The sequence below is a fragment of the Callospermophilus lateralis genome, chromosome 1 (genome assembly GCF_048772815.1).
Source record: "Callospermophilus lateralis isolate mCalLat2 chromosome 1, mCalLat2.hap1, whole genome shotgun sequence".
Classification (NCBI taxonomy): domain Eukaryota; kingdom Metazoa; phylum Chordata; class Mammalia; order Rodentia; family Sciuridae; genus Callospermophilus; species Callospermophilus lateralis.
The window spans coordinates 140,918,217-140,938,655 of NC_135305.1; the positions used below are offsets into that span (position 1 = coordinate 140,918,217).

A 20,439-nucleotide genomic window follows, 5' to 3' on the forward strand; every position below is an offset into this window, starting at 1 on the left:
AGTCTTTTCCCTCCTCATATGGACACCAAGAGCAGGGTGAAGATGCTATGCTGAGGTCCGTACAACTGCAATGCAGTCAGCCTTCACCACTTTAACAGCTTGAGCAGCTGGGAGAGAAAGGGGTATTATCCATCCATTTTGACAGAAGAGCCAAATATACTCTGTTTATTGGGTTGAGGAGCCACTGCCTATAGTCCCCCAGCTTGGAATTTAGGTTCTCTGGCCCTTGCAATTACAAGACTCGCCCACAGAGCGCTGCTTACCAGCTTGCAGGATCTGAGACGGTAAGGAAAAGGGCAGAGTCCACTCCTAGAATATAATTCCACACCTGAAAGACGTCAACCAGCACCAGCACCTCCCAGTCATCAGGGACCAAAGGTGATCATTTGAACAACTTCCCTCATTCCCTATGCCCTGCCTGATTCATCCTTCCTGGGAAGATACCTACTCAACCCTCACCATCTTCCTCCCCAAACCAGTCACTTACTTGAACTCTGCTTAAACCCAGTAGCTGAGTGGACAATGACATTCAGGAACCCGTAGAGCCCAGGAGATTCATCATCTGTGCAAGAGACCAAAGAGGTAAACATATGCCTCTTAGGAGAGGGAGGCAAGATGACATAGGCTGGTTCCACTTCAGAATCAACTCAGCACTAGGCAAGGTGGTGTCACAGACCAAAAATGTACCCATGTGGTTTTCCTCGTTTGGGACTTTAGGATCTAGGTGGGTCCACAATGCAGGTGAACCAGTAGTCAAGACAAAGTGAATTAAATTTCCAAAGACAGGAGAGGGTGTTAGTCAGGTGGTGTGGAATACAGATGGAATGAGTGAGTGCACACACATGTGTACATGTGTGTGTGTATAAGCACATGCCTACGCGTCTGACAGCCCGCACACACATACACGACAGTGAAGGCAAAACCTGGCATGATCAAAAGTATTGGCAAATGAGTGCCTGGATGAGAGGAGGTCTGGGAGGACAGTGGAGTGGGGGTAGATCCACCACAGTGGGTTGGAGAAACATTAGTCTCAGGCCTGTGACAAAGGACACCACTGTCTTCTCAATTGCCCAGCAGTGGCTTCCTTGGGAGAAACCACTTTTAACCAGTCCCACCCACACCTGGGAGAGAACAACAGGCTTTAATAAGCACATCCTTCTGAAGGAAAAGCCACTGGTCAGGGGGACAGTGCCAACAAGAAGGAACATTGGCTCTCGGCTCTTTTCCCAGGAGGCTGGTCTCACCTTCTTTGTTGATGGTCAGTGGAATGTTGTGGACGGTTTGAAGTTTAACACACGAGTTGGTCAGCATCTGCAGCTCCACAGATGTCAAAGAGAAGCTTTTGAAACCTGAGAGGGTGGAGCACATGCAGGGCTCATTCAGTCCACACTGTTCCTCTGTACCCATCCCACTTGACTCTCACCACACATTGGAGAGGGTACAATAGGGCCAACACTGGGGCTTGGTGGCTCCCAGATGAATTTCAGATATGGCAGCAGAGCAAGGTAAGGCCCTAGAGAGCACAGGCCTAGGCTCACAGGTAGGGACAATCTTTGATGCTTACAAACACACACATCCACACATATCTGCACACCAATTTAGTACAGCTACAAGGCAAGTCTGAGAATGAGAGAGAAACCTGGGAAGTCTCCCCAGAAATAAGTATATTGCTGTCCCTTACTCTGCTAACACAGGCCCCTTTATCTTCTCTTGGGTGAAGAAAAAGGCTTATTTCTGGGGATAACACTGAGCAGAGAATAGATGGTGTGGTGCTGGAAATGATTTGAGTCCCCAAGTTAGGACAGGAATCCCTGGGACATGAGCCCTGACAGAAACTCATTATACCTTCAGGACACAGTGGCATCACAGGAAAGAAATGGCTCCATAGAAACAAATGATGAGCATGAGGGGACGGGACAGGTCAGGTTCAGGTAGAGCTCCCAGCTCAGAGTCTATGTGCAGTAGCAGAGCCAAAAATACTGCTTCAACAGGAGACAGTCCACTGCTATAGAAGGACCAGACCACCTGGGATACAGTGCTTGGCTAAATTCCCCCTACCAGTGGGCCAAGTGGGAAGCTGGGGAGCTATAGCCCATGGACTTGGGGTGAGATCTGCCCTCCAACTCCTGAACACTGCCAGATAGGATCAGGGGTGCAGTTTTAAGTTCTGAAGAAGGAAAAAAACTGCTAGTACAGCAGTGTGACTAGAGAAGGAAAGGGCTGTTTCAGAGAGGAGTATTTTGTTCTGAGTCAACCAGATGGACAGGGGCCAGTACAGTGGTTGCCCAGGTGGATTAAGTCAAGGGCCCATTTGACATTAGCACCTGCTGTGGGGCAGACAAGGGTAGGGGTACAGGGGAGACCAAGGGGATAGGGTGAGTAAAAGAAAGGCCATGGTTGGGAGAGCAGGCAAGGGCCATTTGTGTGTGCAGGTCCAGGGAGCAGGTAACAGAGATGGAAATTTTGGGAAGGACTGGGGAGAGAATTGCCAGAGAGGTGCAGAGTTGGGGGAATGGTACACCTGGGAGTGGGTTGTGAGGTAGGACAGGTGGGAAGGTACAAGAGGGCCGGGGAGCTCTTCTTCAACTTATTTTCTAATATAGGGTTCCCTGCAACATTTCCCTTGGATAAAGTCCCTCAAAAATTGTTTATTAATTTTTTAAATAAAGGTTTAAAAACTACAGGGGATGCCTAAGACCCATTAATGCGTAGGCCACTCACACTTCTTCTGCTGTTCCCGGATGTTCTCCCTCCACTCAGCTCGTTCATAGTCAGAGGAAATCAGGAATGTATAACTCTAGGTTAGGCAAAAAGAAGAAGGTGCCTGTTATCTTCATCCTAGCTAAGCCAGCATCTGGCAAGTCAGAGTACAGAGCCTGAGGCTTGCACCTCCCCACCACCAGACAGTTGAGCCCAGATGTGCTCAGGTGTGCTATTATGATCCCGTATGCTCACAGACAAGCTTACTGTTTTCAGCATGTTCCACCTATCCCACTAGCTGTACTTCAGGCCAAACATCTGTGTAAGTTTGCCTCTGGCACAAGCCCCAACTGAAACACCTGGGTTTTAGGAGATGACACTGGCAGAGTGGGTATAACTTAGGAACATGAAGAAGTTACCAGAGAGGATCTGCAGAGGTCAGGGCTGATGCCAACTCAATTTTCTGTATCCAATCCACAAGTACAAACAGTGACCCAGAGATTAGGCTCATCAGTTGCCTCTCCTAGCCAGGCACTAGAGAACCATTCTGCACACTGACAGGTACTTGTGACACCATAGAGAGGAGCCATATTCGGCACTTAGGATTCACATCCAATCAGGGCAGTTGTAAGAAGAACAGCTGGGCACCTTTCCTTAGGATGATCAAGGACCATCCTAAGCCCTCCATTGCCAGAGTACAACTTTCCCTTAGTAATTCAGTACTGCACCTATATAATGGGATGACACAGCACAGGCTGCTGCCTGGGTATTAGAATAGCACATCCCAATGGCTTGGGTGGGTGATGAGAGACAGGAACTTAGAGGTATCTCTCCCACCTAGCAGAATGGGCTCCCTCCTTTTCCTGCCATTTTTTAAAAATTTGTATATTGATCTTATATTCTGTCTTTATATGCATTCCTTGGGATTTTCTGTATATAAAATCATATAGTTTTACTTTTTTCTTTTCAAACTGAATGTCTCTTGTTTCTTTCTTTCTTCTTCTTCTTCTTCTTTTTTTTTTTTAGAGCTTTATGGTCATACATAGTAATTGGGTTCTGCTATTTCCTTTAAATGGACCTTGAGGTCCCCAGACAGCATTTCTGTACTAAGGGTCAAGTCTGCATGAGCCTGCAAGACCTGACCTTATTCCCTCCCTGGAGACCTTGCCACCCTCAGCTATGGGAGCTGAGTCAACTACCATTTCCTTAGGGCTATGGACATGTGTGCTTTCATGTGTCACACTGGACATGTCTCTCAGTGCAGGTATGCTGTCAAGAGAAAAAGGATTGCAGTTGTAAAGGTCACACATGAGCTGGGGTCAATATACGCCACAAAGCCAGATGGATGAATCTCAGCTGCAGTTGAGATCAATATCCCATTCAAGACCTAAAGCATATACAGGGCAAGACTGAGGGAGCTGGGAAGCAGCACTCACCTTGCCATTGCGGCTGTGTACCCTGAAGGCCATGCTGGGAGACATGAGCAGCAGCAGCGACTCCTGCTCCGACAGCTTCTTCTTCAGCCTCTCCATAGCTTTGCTGCCTTTGTTTGCCCTCTGCAGGGAGAAGACAGCTTCGCCTTTCCATTCTTTCCACTCAGTCCATCCCACCCACCCCATGCTGGGCTCACAGAGGGCAGGGATCCCACCAGTTTACTCAGCACAGCCCAGGGTCTCAGTCAGCTATTGCTGGTGGCCTTTTGAGGACAGAAACAGCCCTTTCTTGGAGTCAAAGCCTGGTACAAGCTATGGAATGTGCTCAATAAACCTTTCTTGAAGGAATTAGTCTGTCCTCTTAAAGGCGAAAGGGCTAAAGGGGAGAGACCTTTACAGATGTCCTGGCCTTCAGTTTTCCTAAATCCAGTGTCCAGGATGCTGCTGTGACTTAAAGGGCCTCTCATGCCCTCCCTGACCTAAGCTATTTCAGTATCAGACCCTTGGGAGTACTTGTGGGGGTCCCAGCAAGTCCAGAAGAACATCACTAGGATCTGGACAGGAAAATCCTCCCTATCCTGAGCCACATGGATCCTTCCTGAAGTTGCTACACCCTGAGGAAACCAAGATGCCCCTTACTAGTTAGAGACCCAACCCCAATCTCCAGAGAAATGGCACAATGCAGATAATCCTGAAGTGGCAGTCAATAGGGCTTGACAGTTTCTGAGAATGTAGCACTGACTCCACCTCTGCTTGGGCACACTCCACAATGGAGGCCACAGTTCCACCTACACAAACAATGTAATGCTCATTCCATGTACGAGGCTTCTGTTGTCATGAAGCTCCCTGCAAGCTCCTAAATGTGCAAGGTTTATAGTGCACTGGCTTGGGCAGGGGTGTGAAAGTTATGGAAGACCTCCTCCTATTGCATCCACCTCAGCCAGGTGTCTCTGGACAGAGGACCAACTTTCTCGAGATTCACTTTGTCTAAGGCTACTGCAAAGCACCTCTCCTATCCTAGACTAAACTCAGACTTGGGGGCCACATCCTAACTATCACTACAATCTTCTAAATCTGTGTAGAAAGGAACAATGGCCTGCAGGGCTGTACTCCTCACCCTGGACTAAGCCCTCATCAGGGCAGTTGTAAGAAGGACAGCTGGGCACCCCTCCAGCCTCACATCTGAGACTGCCCCAAGCCCCATATGGCCAAAGTGCAACTTTCCCTCAGTGATTCAGTACTTTTCCTGTGTATTGGGGTGATACCTTTTTTTCCTGCCACTTCCTTTAAATGGAACATTTAGGCTTTGCCTGTGAACCTAAAGCAACATACGCCTTATTCCCCTACATAAACTGCTAATTACCAAATGAGCACTCTCTCTGCCCTGCCTTTTCATTCCTGCCTTGTGCAACCTGGATGTGGAAGACTGTTCTACCTCATTGCACCCTTCCTGCCCAGGATCCATTAGTTATTATCTCTGAACAACTTTTCTATTTTAATATGTTTTGAGTTTGTACCTTCCATCAGAAGAATTAGGGGCTACCCCAGGCCAGGTTTTCCTTGGGACACTGGGGAAAAACCCAAGGTCAGGCTGTCAGAGTCAGGCAGGTATAAACTAGGCACAGGTCAGACAAGACCCACAAGGGCATCTAGTATAAGTAAGTTATGCACGTGAGAGTATCCTGGTCATAGGTCAGAAAACTGGGCATGGGGGCATCTGCTAGGTAAAAGAAGTATTTCGTGAAAGACACACTGTGAATGCCCACAGCTAGTATCCCTTCATTTCTGTTCAGAGTTGGGATGTTAGCTGCTCTGGTGTAAGAACCCAAATTTAGCTGGAAGCTCAAAATATAACTGTTGCCTGGCTGTGACCAGATGCCCAGCACTCCAGAAGCTGAGAGCTCACAGGAGTCGCAGCAGCTTCTGGAGGCCAGCGTGGGGTCGGATGCTCAGAGGAGAGAGAACCCACCGGCTGATGTATGAGGGGCTGCTTCCCTCTCAGGTCACACAGAGCCGGGCCCTCATTTCCCCCCCAGTCAGATATACCTTCTCTCTCTGGATGTCACTCTTGATCTGGGAGATCTTAATCTTCAATGCATCCAGTTCCTCATCTGGCACCAGTGGGATGTTGGGTGCTGCTTCTGATTCGTCCACCATCTGGAAGCTGAGATCCGTGAGCGGAATGTACCATTTGCAGTCATACTGCTGGGTTTTGCTGGGGAAAAAGGAGAATGTTAACATGTTTATTGCCTTCTTTTGCTGATGTCACTATTTGAGAATCTGAGAACTCTGGGTCTATAGTGCTGCCTAGTTATCTGATCCAAAACCCAGTGCTTATTTTATAAGACAGGTTGGAAGGAGGCTGTTGGCAGACACTGGCAGTCCCAACCTTAGTCACTCCTGGGAACATATATTTCACACTTGACCCCGGGCCCCAAAGTATCTGAAGAGCCCTGATCCCCCTTATCTAGTGCTAACCCCGACATCTCATGGAAGCACAGCAACATCACCCAATGGAAGCATAGGACTGAAGTCCAGAGCTGCAGAGTTCAAGGAGCTGTGGATCTACCTGGTACAATCCCTTCATTTCACAGATGAGGAAACAGAGACTCTCTTCTGAGTTGACTAATTAAATCCACTCATCACAATAACAGCAGAATAGCAGACAAAAGTCTGTTCTTTTCTGGCGTTGCCCTCTTTGCTTTCTTCCAACCTGGAATACCCTGGGCAAATCTGACCCCTGGTGGTGGTGAGGAGAGGTAGACTACAGGCCTATGCTGGGAATAACTTGGTAGCCATCACCAGCCAAGCGCAATGGCACACGTCTCTAATTCCAGCTACTCAGAAGGATAAGGCAGGAGGATCACAAGTTTAAGGCCAACCTCAGCAACTTAGTGAGATGGTCTCAAAATAAAAAATTAAAAAGGATTGGGGATATAGCTCAGTGGTAGGGCATCCCTGGGTTCAATCCCTAGTACTGTTAAAAGAAAAAAAATTAGAAAGAAAAAGAAAACTATCACCAGGGAGATAACATTCAATAATTACCCTCTCAAGGTCATGGGAGAGCTGACTGTACCCCCAACACCTGCAGCCTGCACCAGCTTCTGCAGCTTCTTAACCTCTCTGTCACTCTCTTTTTTCAGATGACTTATGACAAAACTTCCTCTAGTCATGCATGAAGCCATGATCAGAAAGTTGAGTCACTGACTCTGCCCCCAGGAGGTCTCCAGACTGCTAATGACAACTTTGACCTTGAACTGGTATCACATTCAGGTGGAAACAGAATGCAAAGACAGGGCCTGGCCACATCATTACTCCTGTCCCCCAGAGAGACCCTCTCCTCCTGGAGTGTTGGGGTGGGGTCATTGGCTAGGTGGGATAGGGGCCCCATTGTCACTCACCCTCCACTCTGCTTCTTGAGCTTGGTGCAGAGGAGCAGGTCGGTGAACAGGAAGACGTGGCGCAGCTTGCGGGCGCCCTCTACCAACTCCACCATGAAGCTGTCCTTCAGCAGCTGCCGGTGCTGCGGGCATGGTGGGGAGGGCTCAAGTTAGGGCCAGATGGGCAGGGTTGGTGGGGTATGCTGAGCCCTCCTGGCCAAGCAGGAGCAGGTCAACTTTCTGGAGACATTCTCACCCTGGGGAGATTTCACTCCCTCCAAATCCAATACTCAGACCCACTTTTCAGAATGTTCTGTCCCATATCATCAGCTTGCTAACAGACATGGGTCATGCATACTCCTTTTTGTTCAAGAAACATTTTTTATTTCATTTTTTTTAGTTGTATACGGACACAATACCTTTATTGTATTTATTTATTTTCATGTGGTGCTGAGGATCTCACCCAGAACCTCACACATATGGGCAAGTGTTCTACCACTGAGCCACAACCCCAGTCCTCAAGAAGCATTTCTAAGTCCCTCCTAGGAGCTCGGACTGAAGAAGAGGATGAATGAATGGGTGACACTGATGGCCATGGGCTTGGAGGCCAGGGAGGGGCACAATCAAGTAGATGGCCTGCTGTGAGAACAAGTGATGGGGCAGTCAGTACCTCTCTAGAGTGGCACTTGGAGATCCAGCACTGGCAAGAAGCCAGCCTCGTGAAGCAGGGGATATACTCATCAAGGAACTGTCATAGGCACAGGGCGTGCAGCAGGAACAGGTTGAAACTTTGGGTATAGATGGGGCAGCAGCTCACTGGGAAGATGATGGGGCTCAGGAACTCTTTGAGAAGGGGCAGTGCTAGAAGTCATGGTAAGGGCCAGGCCTGGTCCTGAGGGCAGCAGGAAGCTGGGGGGACTCCATATTCAGGACTCCATAGTTTAGTTCTCCTGACTAAACAGGGTATGCAGGGCTCCAAGTAGGGGCTGCACCTCTTTTACTTACTATACTTATTTATTTAGGCACTAGGGTTCAAACCCGTGGCATTCTACATCCCCAGCCCTTTCTATTTTTTTTGAGACAGAGTCTTGCTTAATTTCTGAGGCTGGCCTCTGTCTTGGGGTTGCTACATAGGCATATGGAAGGTAAGTCACTAATTCATCCAACAAACAGCGCTGGGCATCTCAGATGGGTTGGGTGCTGTGCCAAGGACCTGGAGACAGAATGAAAGACACTGTGCACTTTCCCCATACACATGTGTGCTGTGCAAGCATGCTGTCTGAGTGATCTGATTACATCCCACAATACACTGTGGCTAGGTCCTTATGCTCATTTCACAGACAAGAAAACTCAGCCTTAGAAAGGTCCACCCTCTTGTCCTAGGCAGCCCAGTGAGCAAGCAACAATACTCAGTCATCCCTGCCCACAAACCCCGAGAAGCACCTTGCTTCAGGGAAGGGTTCCAGAGTAGTGATGACTCCACACTGTGATGGCCCCGAATGGTCTGAAGATCAAATATGTACAACACAGTGTGTGAAAACTCAGTATGTCCCCAGCAAGAGACACAGTCATCCCTAACCAGAGAAGCAGGGAGACTCCATATCCTTACCCTGGTGAAGCCAGGCTGGACCAGGGGCTCCAATGCTGCCTGTAGCTTCTGCCTTCCTGGACTCCCCCCATCCTCTGTAGGAGCCAAAGGCAGCAGAATCCCCAGAAGTAGGTGCAACTTGTGCCAGGCCCCCTAATACTCTAGGCATGGAAGTTACACATCGCAGCTCAGCTCAGCTCACGACAGCCAGCTGGCCGTTGGCACAGGGTAACCAATGTTTTTATGCAGGAGCTGCTGGTTCCCATAAGTAGAAGGGCAGGAAGGCTGCCAGCCTGCCAAGACCATGATTCATCACCACTCACCCACAATCCACATGCCGAGGGCAGACGGTCTGCTGGGCGATAGCACCCATGAAAAGCAAGAAACTGTGTGCGCCTGGGAGGAATGTACATGCACCATTGAAGATCAAATGCAGGAGATCAAATTGCTCTCCCCTTCCCTCTCCCTCTCCTGGGAACATTGATTGTTGGGTCTGGGGGGAGGAGGTCAGCAGAGGGTCCTGGGACAGGACCTTAGGGAATGGCTACACAGATGCAGCAAAAACACAGAAGAGGGTCCTTCAGCTCAGGACAGAACCAAGGGACCTTCTATGTGTGGTAGCAACATGGGGTTAACAGTCCTTTCTCTATACAAAGGGGTTGAGCTTCTTTTGGCTACCAGCAGAGGGCACCCTAAGTCCAGCTCAGTTATAGGTCAGAAGTCCCCAGTACCGACTCATTCCAAACATGTGAAAGCTCTAAGGGGTAGATTCAACTTGGTCCTGAGTTGTAATTTTAATACCGTAACAGTCGCCCAATGCCTCCCAACCCCACCTTCAGCAATCTTATCTTTCCAAGAGAAGTCCCAAAGCCACGGGAATCTCAATATTTCCCAACCAGCCCCACTGATCCTGGTCCCAGCAATTACACTGCACCTTGTCTACAAGGGCTGTTCCAGGAATGTGAGTTGGTACATGTTGTAAACAGGCCTTTGGGTGCTGGACAGCTGGTGACCACAGTTCTTTTATAGGAGCTTCCCCTGAATATCAGAGATGTTCTCCTTAAGCTAGATCTGGCTTCTGAAACCCACTCCACCCAGGGACTAACAACTTCAAAAGAAAGGTCCAGCCTCCTAACCCTAACAAAATAGATGGGCCCCAACCACAACTCTGACCAATCCAGGAAGAAAGTCTGGACCCTGGCTGAAGGCTGGTATCAAGGGAATGAATGAGAGGAATGGCAGGTGAGGAGGGCAGGAGAGGAGGGAGAAAGAGCCAGTCCTATAGGATGAAAACCTCTCAGACCTCTCTGCCCTGACCCTCAATCTAGGACCCATAACCCCTGGGCCTCCTCCCTGGCTCAAAAAGCTGGCCAGGCCTAGGCCTAGGCCTAGGGTCAGCCCTGCACAGAGCCCAGATGGAAGTTCCACACTAGGGTAGGGAGAAGGTGAAGCAGTTCCACGGGAAAACAGCAGCAGACCTGCAGAGGTATACACGTGTTTCAGGAAAGGGGAAAGACAGGCCCAAGACAGATAATCCAGGGAGGAGAGAAAGAGAAAGGGTAGTGAAGGAAGACCCAACGGTGATTCAGCAAGAGGGTCTGCAAGGTCCTGCCCCTTTGACTAGGTATCAAAAGTTCTCAGACCATCACCTGTGCCATCTCCTCCATTCCCTCCCAGGACTGAGGCTCCTGTGGGGGACACTGGTCATCAAGCTATCAGTGGGTCAGCCCACACAGCATCAGCATAGAGTGGGGAGGTCCATGCAGATTTGGTCTCTCCCTGGAGATGTCCCTCTCAGAAGTGCTTATCAGCCTGGCCTTGGGTCTGGGACAGCAGAAACTCAGCCTTAGAATAGCCTTGATTTCCAGCCCTCCCTCCCCGGACAGGTCCTATAGAGGATTCGAGCAAGGGAAGCTGGGTCACCCTCCATGGCATTCTAACAATGGTGTGAGGTCACACATTTGGAAATGACTGTCCCTTTGACTCAGCATCTCTCCAAGAACAAACACACCAGATAGAGGTGAAAGACAGAGAGGGTTGGGAGCTTGCTGGACCCAGGACAGGGACAGCACCATACTTTGGAGAATCTGAGGGGCAAATGAGAAGAGCTGGCTTGCTGGGACCACAGGAGTGTGTGTGTGTTGGGGTGTGTTGTCCATCTGTGTGTAAGTCTCCGTGTCCCCATGAGTGTCCGTTAGTGTTAGGGTCCTGGTTTCTCCATGTGTACATGTCCCTGTGTGTCTTTCCCATGTTATTCTGTATAGATAGGAGTGTCCCCCTGTGATGTGGGGTGGAGGCATTAGGTGGCAGTACTCCTTCTGGGTGCTCCCTACATACAGGTGGAAAACAGGAGCTGGAAAGGACACCAATGCCTTGTCAAATAACCAACAAAAATTACCTAGTCAGGATCACCTGCAAGTTAAGGGACCAGGATCATTTCCACCTTCACTGCCTACAGTGCCCTTTCTCCTTAAAGATGCCAGCTGCATGCTGTATTTCTCTGAGTCTCATTCCTTAAAAGTAAGATGGGCAGGAAAAAGACCTGTCTGGTGGCATTTTTTTAAGGATTAAATGAAACACTGTTCCTAAAGAATCTCAGAGGAACCACTGGGTAACATTTGCTGAGGCATTTGTGGCTATAAGCACCATGTTCGGAGCTACCCTGCTCCTCATAAAGACCCCATGAGGCAGGCATAGTCACCTCCATTTCAGCAGACAAGGAGCCTGAGGTCCAGTAAGTTTATATCAGGTGGCTGTGACCTTCTGAGGGGTGGACAGCCGAAGGCTGCCATGCACCATGAAAAGGTGGGTTGTCTCTTGCCTAAGGTTTGCTTCCCCTAGTGCAGCTACCTCCTCCAGCTGTTACTAGGACTTTACTGCACCAGGCCCCCAACTCTGAGTCCAGGCTACAGCCCATCCAAGGCCTCCATGTGAAGTCCAATTTGGGAGAAGCATACTATTATGAACTAAATATCTCTGTCCTCCCCAAACTCATGTTAGAGCCCAAATTCCAAATGTGATGGTATGTAGCAGTGCAATCTTTGGGGAAGCAACTGGGTTTAGATGAGGTAATACAGGTAGGACCCTTGTGTTGGGATTAGTGTCCTTGTAAGAGGGAGAGAGAGAGAAGAGAGAGAGAGAGAGAGAGAGAGAGAGAGAGAGAGAGAGAGAGAGAGAACACGAAAGAGCCTGCAATGAGGAAAGGGCCTGTGAGAACAGTAAGACAGTTGTCTATAAAAAAGAAGAAAGCCCTCACCAGATCCTGACCATGCTGCCACCCTGACCTCAGATTTCTAGCTTTCAGCACTGGTGAAAAAAATGTCTTTAATTTAGGTGGTGTGTTGGTGTCCATCTGCAGTGGAGGCTGAGGTGGGAAGATTGCTTGAGCACAAGTCTGGGGCCAGTCTGGATTGTTTAAACCTCGCAGGCAATGGTACTCTGTCATAGTAACCACAGCCTATGGCTCCACAGGAGCAATGGAAAATTTCTTCAGATCCAGGAATTTGTTTGATCATAAACAAATCAACAAGGCCTTCACAGATGGGACTGAGAAAAGTTAACAAGGACAGCCCAGGTGAAGGCTGAGAGGAGAGGAAGCAGAGAAGGAAAAGGAATGAGGTGAGGACCAACATGTCATATGTTAAGGGTGGGTCCTGGCACTGCTCCAAGTATAGGCTGAATTTGGGACATTCTGCCCCTGGAAGAGGCCGTGGACCAAGCTCCCACTCTCTTGCTTCCAGAACAAGTCCTGTACCTCTGAAGAGCTGGCTGAGTGCCAGGGGACTGGCTGATGCTGCCTTTCAGTAGCCTTAGTGAACTCCAGGGACTCAGCAGGTAGGCTGGGAACAAAGTTCCACAGCTAGGCCATAGCATGAGACTTAGGGGTCCTGCCTATCTCTTTCTCTTGCATGTTCTCTGGCTTTCTAAAACTAGGCTAACCTTTATTTCCTGGACCCCAGAAAGCATCATGGCCAATTCTGGTCCAGCTATCCTATGCCCTAAATGACACATTATAAGATGATTCATCAATGGGGATGCCCCAGAAGGGACAGGACCCTGCTGGGTGTAGGGGGTGTGGGGTCTGGGAAGAATGATGTCAATTTATAGCAATAGCAAGAATGGTGGCAGCTAACATTTGCTGAGCACTTTCTAGGTGCCAGGCCCTATATGGAGACAGCATTATCCAAACATTTCACCTTATTCTATAGAATCTTTTCATTGGCAGATTCCAGTTCTACCACTGCATAGGAAAAAAAAAAGGTGGGTTTAAAAAGGTGAGTAATGTACCCATGATCCTGGTAACAATTAGAACCTGGGTCCAGATAAGCCAAAAATCTAAGCTCTGTTTGCAAATATTTATAAAGGGCAAAGAAAAGGTCTAAATCTGGACATGGCATGAGCCTTGACTTTGTAGCTTTAAGATTAGACTCTGGGTTCAATCCCCAGGGTCTCAATGCTCTGCCATTGAGGGACATCTCTAGTTTTAGGACTCCTGCACTGATTGCGAATACTGTACCGACTATGCTCACCACTATCCTGACGGTTTCGCTGAACTAGGGGTGCCACTCTTCCCTTGTCTTTGCCCACTGTCCTCTCCATAGCACTCCTTGCAAACTTTGCCAACAAGGTCTGGCTTTTCTAACTCCTTTTTTTTTTTTTTTTTTTTTTTTTGGTGGTGGTGCTGGTGATAAAACCCAGAGCCTAATGGATGCTAGGCAAGAATTCTATCACTGAGCTACAACCCCAGCCATCATCCCTTTTTAATCATCAACTGAAAAGCCTCCATTCTCCCCTAGTGCTTCTGCCTCAGCCTGCACCAGCAGTATTCCCCAGGCCCTCCTACAGAACTTGTTCAGACTAGCTGCCTGAATAATTCTTCCATGAGGGGTCTCTGGGATTCCAGGCAGAGAACCAGGATTGGAGGCCCGATCATCCCACACACTTCCAAGCCTGAACAGCACACAGTGCGAAGCTCATATCAGACAGACAAGCAACCGCGTGGGGGGAAATTACCCAGCAGTAATACTCTTTTTAGATCTGGTTATCTAACTGTGAAGTTAATTCAGCTAAACAAATGAGTACCTACCCACCAATCCACAGGTCCCAGACCTGGAAGGAAAATGTGCCTGCAGGACTCTTTTATCCAGAGGCTGAGGAGGGCATCCTGCTGGGGAGTTTCTGCTGCTCAAAGCTCTCAGGGGTGCACAGTCAGGGCTAGCTACAGTGCAGAGTCAGAAAGCCACCTGTAATGTTGTCACTTCCAAAAAGGGCACAGCTCTGGAGCCGGGAGATATGGATGGAAAGGATGATGAGATGATAGGAACCATAACTGGTGTCAGGTTGGGCTGTTGGCCCTGTGCAGGCTGACACCTGGGTCCCTCTATCATGCCCTAACCCATCTAGGATGAGCAGGTGGTGATAGGTTACCTTTCAGGAGGCCCAGCAGTGACTGTGAGAACGCTTCCAAATGCCCAGGCTGATGGAGGCATCTTTCTTCTCTCTACCAAACTGCTAGGGAAGCTAGAAATGGAATCGCCACCCTACTTTGATATGCTCCCAGCAGAAGCAGGAGATGGGGCATCAGACAGTACCTAAGACTTGGGTAGGACATCAAGCTTCCAAGGGGGCACATTCTTCTCGTGTTTCCACCTGCCTCCAGGTAGGGCAGGGAAAAGTAGAGGGGTAAGCAAGCCATCAGTTCATAAAGGAGGAAAAGGGGCCAAAGTGTAACATACTTGGGGTACACACAGGTCTCACCACCTGGCTTGCCTACTTAAGTGGCTGTGTGACCATAGGCAAGTCATTCAAACTCTCTAAGCCACAGTTCTTCATCTATAAAAGTCAGAAGGCCTCTGACCTGATAGTGTTATCATGAGAACTCACAGGTATAGCTCTTTTCTTCTTTTAGCTATTCAATGTTCTATATCAAACTAAGAAACTGGCACAAAGGAAAAAGTAGGTATTTCCAAAGCTCAGTTCTACTGAAAATTCTAGATAGCCTGCAGTCCCTCCACCTCAGTGGGCTGAGAGGAGGGGTCCTGTGGATTCTTTCTTGGCTGTAATATAGATGGTGCCCATGTGGCAAAGTCATTACCTCTCATTTCCATGTGGTTCCTCACAGGTCAAGAAACACTTTTAGGAGAGGCCCCCATACTGTGGCCCAGAGATCCAAAGGAGAGGCCGGCCAGCATGCAGCTCAGAGATCTGGAGGAGAGACCTGTCCTGGGCCCAGAGATATGTGGTGAGTCACCCTGTGCTAGGGATCCTTATTCACCAAATTGTGGCTCCACAGCCCAACAATAGGGTATATATAGGCTTGAGGCTGCCACCACCACAAAACTGGGATATCACCACTTGTATCAAGGGACAACAATAAGGACCTGGTAAGATATCATCAAGGTCCCCGTGGGCCTGGCTGCACCTAGTATCTCTACTGGGGGTGCTAACATTTATCCCGGTTGCTGAGGTAACAGGGAGTCTTGCATGTGGTTACCTATCTCTTATTTCTCCTACTAACAGCCAACTTCTTATGATTACCCTCTCACTAGTCATATAATCTAAAACCTCCATACATCCTACCTCATAAACATCTCAGCCAACCCTCCAGGTCCCCCTTCTACCATTAGAAACTGTAAACCATTACACAAACCTACTGACTGTATTGTAGAAGATAACCGAACTAATCATTTCTGATTATAGTGACAAAACTGTAAATGTAAAAATAGAAGCTAACCAATATATGGCTGCACATTGGGTATACTGAGTGCTGTAATATTGATCTCTCCCTTAAAAGTGAAGTATTGGTAACCTATAGGACACTATAAGACAATAGGGCAGAAGCTGCCATACATTGGATCTACACTGTAAGAGAGGAAGACTCATAGACATCATGAAGAAACAGGCAGGAAAGTGCCCAAACAAACCCAGATACCACAACAATAGAATCCATAGATAGCAAAGTAGGTGAAATGTCAGAGAAGGAGTTCAGAATATACATAACTAAAATGATTTGGGATTTAAAGAATGACCTAAGTGACAGATACAGGCAAAAATCGATCACTCCCATAAAGAGATAAGAGAGCAAACACAAGTTGCAAGAGATTACTTCAAAAAAGAGATAGAGATATTGAAAAAAAAAAAAGCCAAATAGAAATCCTCAAAATGAAAGAAACAATAAGCCAAAATAAAAAACTCAATAGATAATATCACCAACAGACTAGATCACTTGGAAGTTAGGACCTCAGATAATGAAGACAAAATATAAATCTTGAAAATAAAGTTGACCTCACAATGAAGATAGAAAGAAACCATGAACAGAAATGCACAGTCTCTTCAATGAAATAATAGCAGAAAATTTCCCAAGCATGAAGAATGAAAACTGGAAAATCAAATACAAGAGGCTTATAAGACACCAAATGTACAAAATTATGACAGATCTACATCAAGACACATTATAATGAAAATGCCTAGCATACAGAATAAAGATAGAATTTTAGAGGCCACAAGAAAGAAAAATCAGATTACCTATAAGGGAAGACCAATTTGGATCTCAGCAGATTTTTCAACCCAGACTCTCAAAGCTAGAAGATCCTGGAACAACATATACCAAGCTCAAAAAGATATGGGATGCCAACCAAGAATCTTATATCCAGCAAAATTAAGGTTCAAATTTGACGATGAAATAAAAACCTTCCATGATAAACAAAAGCTAAAAGAGTTTACAGCAATAAAGCCTGCTCTACAGAACATTCTTGGCAAAATATTCCACGAGGAGGAAATAAAAAACAACAATGAAAATCTGCAAAGGGAAGAACTACAATAAAGGAAAAGCCAACCAAAGGAGAAACCAATTCAAGCTAAACACCAAAAATAAATAAAAATGACCTGCAATACAATTCATGTCTCTTTCAAGTCTTTCTGATAATTTTTTACACATAAATTTTTTTTAAAAGAGAGAGAGAGAGAGAGAGAGAGAGAGAGAGAGAGAGAGAGAATTTTTTAATGTTTTATTTCTTAGTTTTCGGCAGACACAACATTTTTGTTTGTACATGGTGCTGAGGATTGAACTTGGGCCGCACACATGCCAGGCGAGCACGCTACCGCTTGAGCCACATCCCCAGCCCTTTACACATAAAAATTTTAACTACAATATTATTTAATTTTTCAGGTTTTTGTGTATTTCCTATTTTTTTTTCATTTTTCATTTCTCTTCACAAAGTTATACAAATATGTTCTTTGAAATTTTAAGCATTTTATATATTGTATTTTAATATATAATTAATCTGGTATGTGTATACACATTGCCTGTGACATGAGATGAGGTATATTTTACTCTCTTTTAATTTAAAATCCATTATTTAAGATTCAAGGATGAAAAAGATCAATCAGAGTAAAAATTGTTTAATAAGGTATTTATAAAAAAGGTGAGGGCAAGGTTGAGGGTAGTTAACAAATTTTGTGAAGTACTTTTCCTTCTGTAAACTTGGAGAGGTAGGAGATGAAATATGAGAGAGCCATTATGAAAAACGTGTAGAAGAAAGTGACCTAACTGAAGTTATTCCCACCAAAAGCATGTAGAAACCAACTCACAGTCTAATAGAGTCTTATAAAGAGGAATAAAACACCTTGCTCTACTCTTGTATATTCTAAGTTCATCCCTTTGGTGTCCCTTTCTGATGGAAATCAACAAGAAACCACATAAAAAGGTGACTTATCATGCAGCCTACAGTATATGTCTCATCAAAAGGTGAAAGATGGAGAAAGAAGCCAAGGTGGCAGCCATTGGTTACATGAGGCCACTGGTATTTGAATGTATTTAGTCTGAATTGAGGTGTGCTATGTGTTAAATAGACATTAGATTCCAAAGAATTATTAGGACAAAGAAAATGAACATAAATATCTTACTAGTAATTATTTTCTTTGCAAATTATGTTGGTAATCCATCAGGTTAAATGAAAATATATTAAAATTAATTTCTCTATTTGCTATTTATTTATTTATTTTAGGTGTAGATGGACACAACACAATGCCTTTATTTTTATGTGATGCTGAGAATTGAACCCGGGTCCCGCCTGTGCTAGGTGAGTGCTCTACCGCTGAGCCACAATCCCAGCCCGATTTCTATTTGTTTTTCAAAAAAAGAAGTAAAGGAGAACAAGGTAACATATTCTATATCTTAATGGTAGTACTATATACCATATATATGTTGTCATTTTTTATATTTGTCTTATCAAAATTCTTATAACTATAAAACTAAATGGGGTAAACTGTACCATATATAAATTATATCTCAACAAACACGACTTTAAAAAAGAAATCTAGTTCATGAAGTGTTATAACAGTACTGGGCATGTACTCACCACCTGATAAATAATGGCTATTATTATGATTCATTAAAACAACCAGCATCAAGCTGTTTCATAGTGGGGTAGGGAGGAGGAGCATGGGAGGAATAGACAAACTCTAGATAGGGCAAAGGGGTAGGAGGGGAGGGGAGAGGGTGGATGGGGTTAGAAATGATGGTAGAATGTGATGGATAGGATTATCCAAAGTACATGTATAAAGACACCAATGGTATACTTTGTATATAACCAGATATAGGAGAAATTGTGCTCTATATATGTAACATGATTTGTAATGCATTCCGTTGTCATATACAACAAATCAGGGGAAAAAAAACCACAAAAGAACGCTTTTAGCCTGACACAACCCAGTGGAGGGACCACAGGCCCTGAGTAACAGTCCTCAGAAAGAATGAATGTTTGGGAAAGAAAAAAGGTGTTCCCAAATCAATTCTATGGGTAAGCAGTGGGTGAGGACCAAACCTGGGTTGGACGATTGCTCAACTAGCATCATTTCTGCTGCATCAAGGAGTGCATACCTGTTGGGCAGCCTGGAAGTACACTGAGGAGGATGCTCAGATTCTGAGAGCAAGACTGATTAACAATGTCTTGTCCTGGCATGGCTGGGGATCAGGGATACACGAGTGGCCATCTGTCTCACATTCTAGCTTAGCACCATCAAGTCCCCTCCCTCAACAGGCACTGATAGACAGTTCTGAATGAAAGGATGTAAGTTAGAATCATAACCTTTCAGAGCTTGCTAATTCCTTTCTCCCTCTGGCAGGTCACCCAAGTGACCCTTCCTCAATAAGCAAATGTCCTTACAGGGCTAGGTGCTGGAAAAGACACAGATTAAGGTCCCTGCCCTTGTGAAGTGTTCAGCACCTAAATATTTCCTGCTTGGTCACTGGGACCCTGGCAGTGGGTTAGCCCAGAAGAAGGATTATGAGGACAGATGCAGGAATGAGGGCCTGGCTGCTAACTTCCAGGCAATACCTTTGTCTATAATTCCCTGAGGCAGTTGATTCCAATGATCTAAATATTTCTCTCCAGGTATGCTAAATGGCAGTCAGAGGCAGCCGAGTTGGAACCATATCAAGGGCCAAGCAAGCTCATGCATTTACTTACCAGGCAGAGTGCTCATAAAGGAATTGGCAGAACAGAAAGAGAAGTTGTTCCAGGAAGTAAGGGCAAGCTGGGCAGGAACCCAACCAGCATATGGAATCTTAGCAGACACAAATCCAACATCTAGTTAGATCTGGTGGACTGCCAATAGGAAGCCATAGGCTTTTCTCTCCTTTGATGGCCCTTGGCCAGGGGAGAGAACCAGGGGCAGGGTCCATTGTTGTTGTTTCAAAAGACAAGATCAGATTCCCACATCCCCTAGGTTCTAGTCATTGGACAATCAGGCAGAGAGCCCCTGCTCAACATCTCCCTTTGGGAGATGCTTAAGACTCATTTTGGCCTTCAATAGGTTCAGAGCTGACTGACATGGCCAGGAGTGTCTCCATATGCTGCTCTTTCCATAAATCATGTCCTTTTGAGGGCTCAGGTGCCCAGGAAGATGGGACTATGTTCCCATCCTGCTCTAAAGACAGGAACAGTTTCAAAGGGAGAAGTCAGAAGCTCCAGGCCACCTAGTAGGTCAGATTTCATGATGCTGGGACTGGACCTAAGTATGCCTCATTCTAGGACCTGGACAAGCCTGGAGAGTGGAGCAGAGGAGACAGTTTCATCCTCCTCTCTGGTCTTTCCTGGCCAGGTCCACAGGGAAAATTGGACCAAACTCCTTGCTAAGAGTCAAGCCTGATTAGACTCTGGATACATGGGAGCTTTTAGATCAGCAATATAGGGTATCACTTCCCAGAGGAGTACGGAAGATAAGGCCAAGAACAGCCTCCAGCCAGATGGGAGAAGAAAAGAAAACCTGTGGGTTGTGCAAGTCAGTTCCTGTGGTACCTGAGCACTGAGCAATTAGCATATGAACCAGAAGTAAA

General features: G+C 46.5%; 1 protein-coding gene across 2 annotated transcripts in view; it reads right to left on the bottom strand.

The window, feature by feature from the left end:
- Window positions 1-20,439, bottom strand: part of Bcr (BCR activator of RhoGEF and GTPase) — a 139,013-nt gene that overhangs the window by 25,003 nt on the left and 93,571 nt on the right. For both annotated transcript variants that reach the window (XM_076868095.1, XM_076868179.1), the window contains exons 9-14: window positions 7,535-7,656; window positions 6,180-6,348; window positions 4,137-4,256; window positions 2,722-2,797; window positions 1,245-1,349; window positions 488-562 (exon numbers count right to left, since the gene is read on the bottom strand). In XM_076868095.1, coding sequence (XP_076724210.1) covers window positions 488-562; window positions 1,245-1,349; window positions 2,722-2,797; window positions 4,137-4,256; window positions 6,180-6,348; window positions 7,535-7,656 — 667 coding nt within the window. The remainder of the gene's footprint in view (window positions 1-487; window positions 563-1,244; window positions 1,350-2,721; window positions 2,798-4,136; window positions 4,257-6,179; window positions 6,349-7,534; window positions 7,657-20,439) is intronic.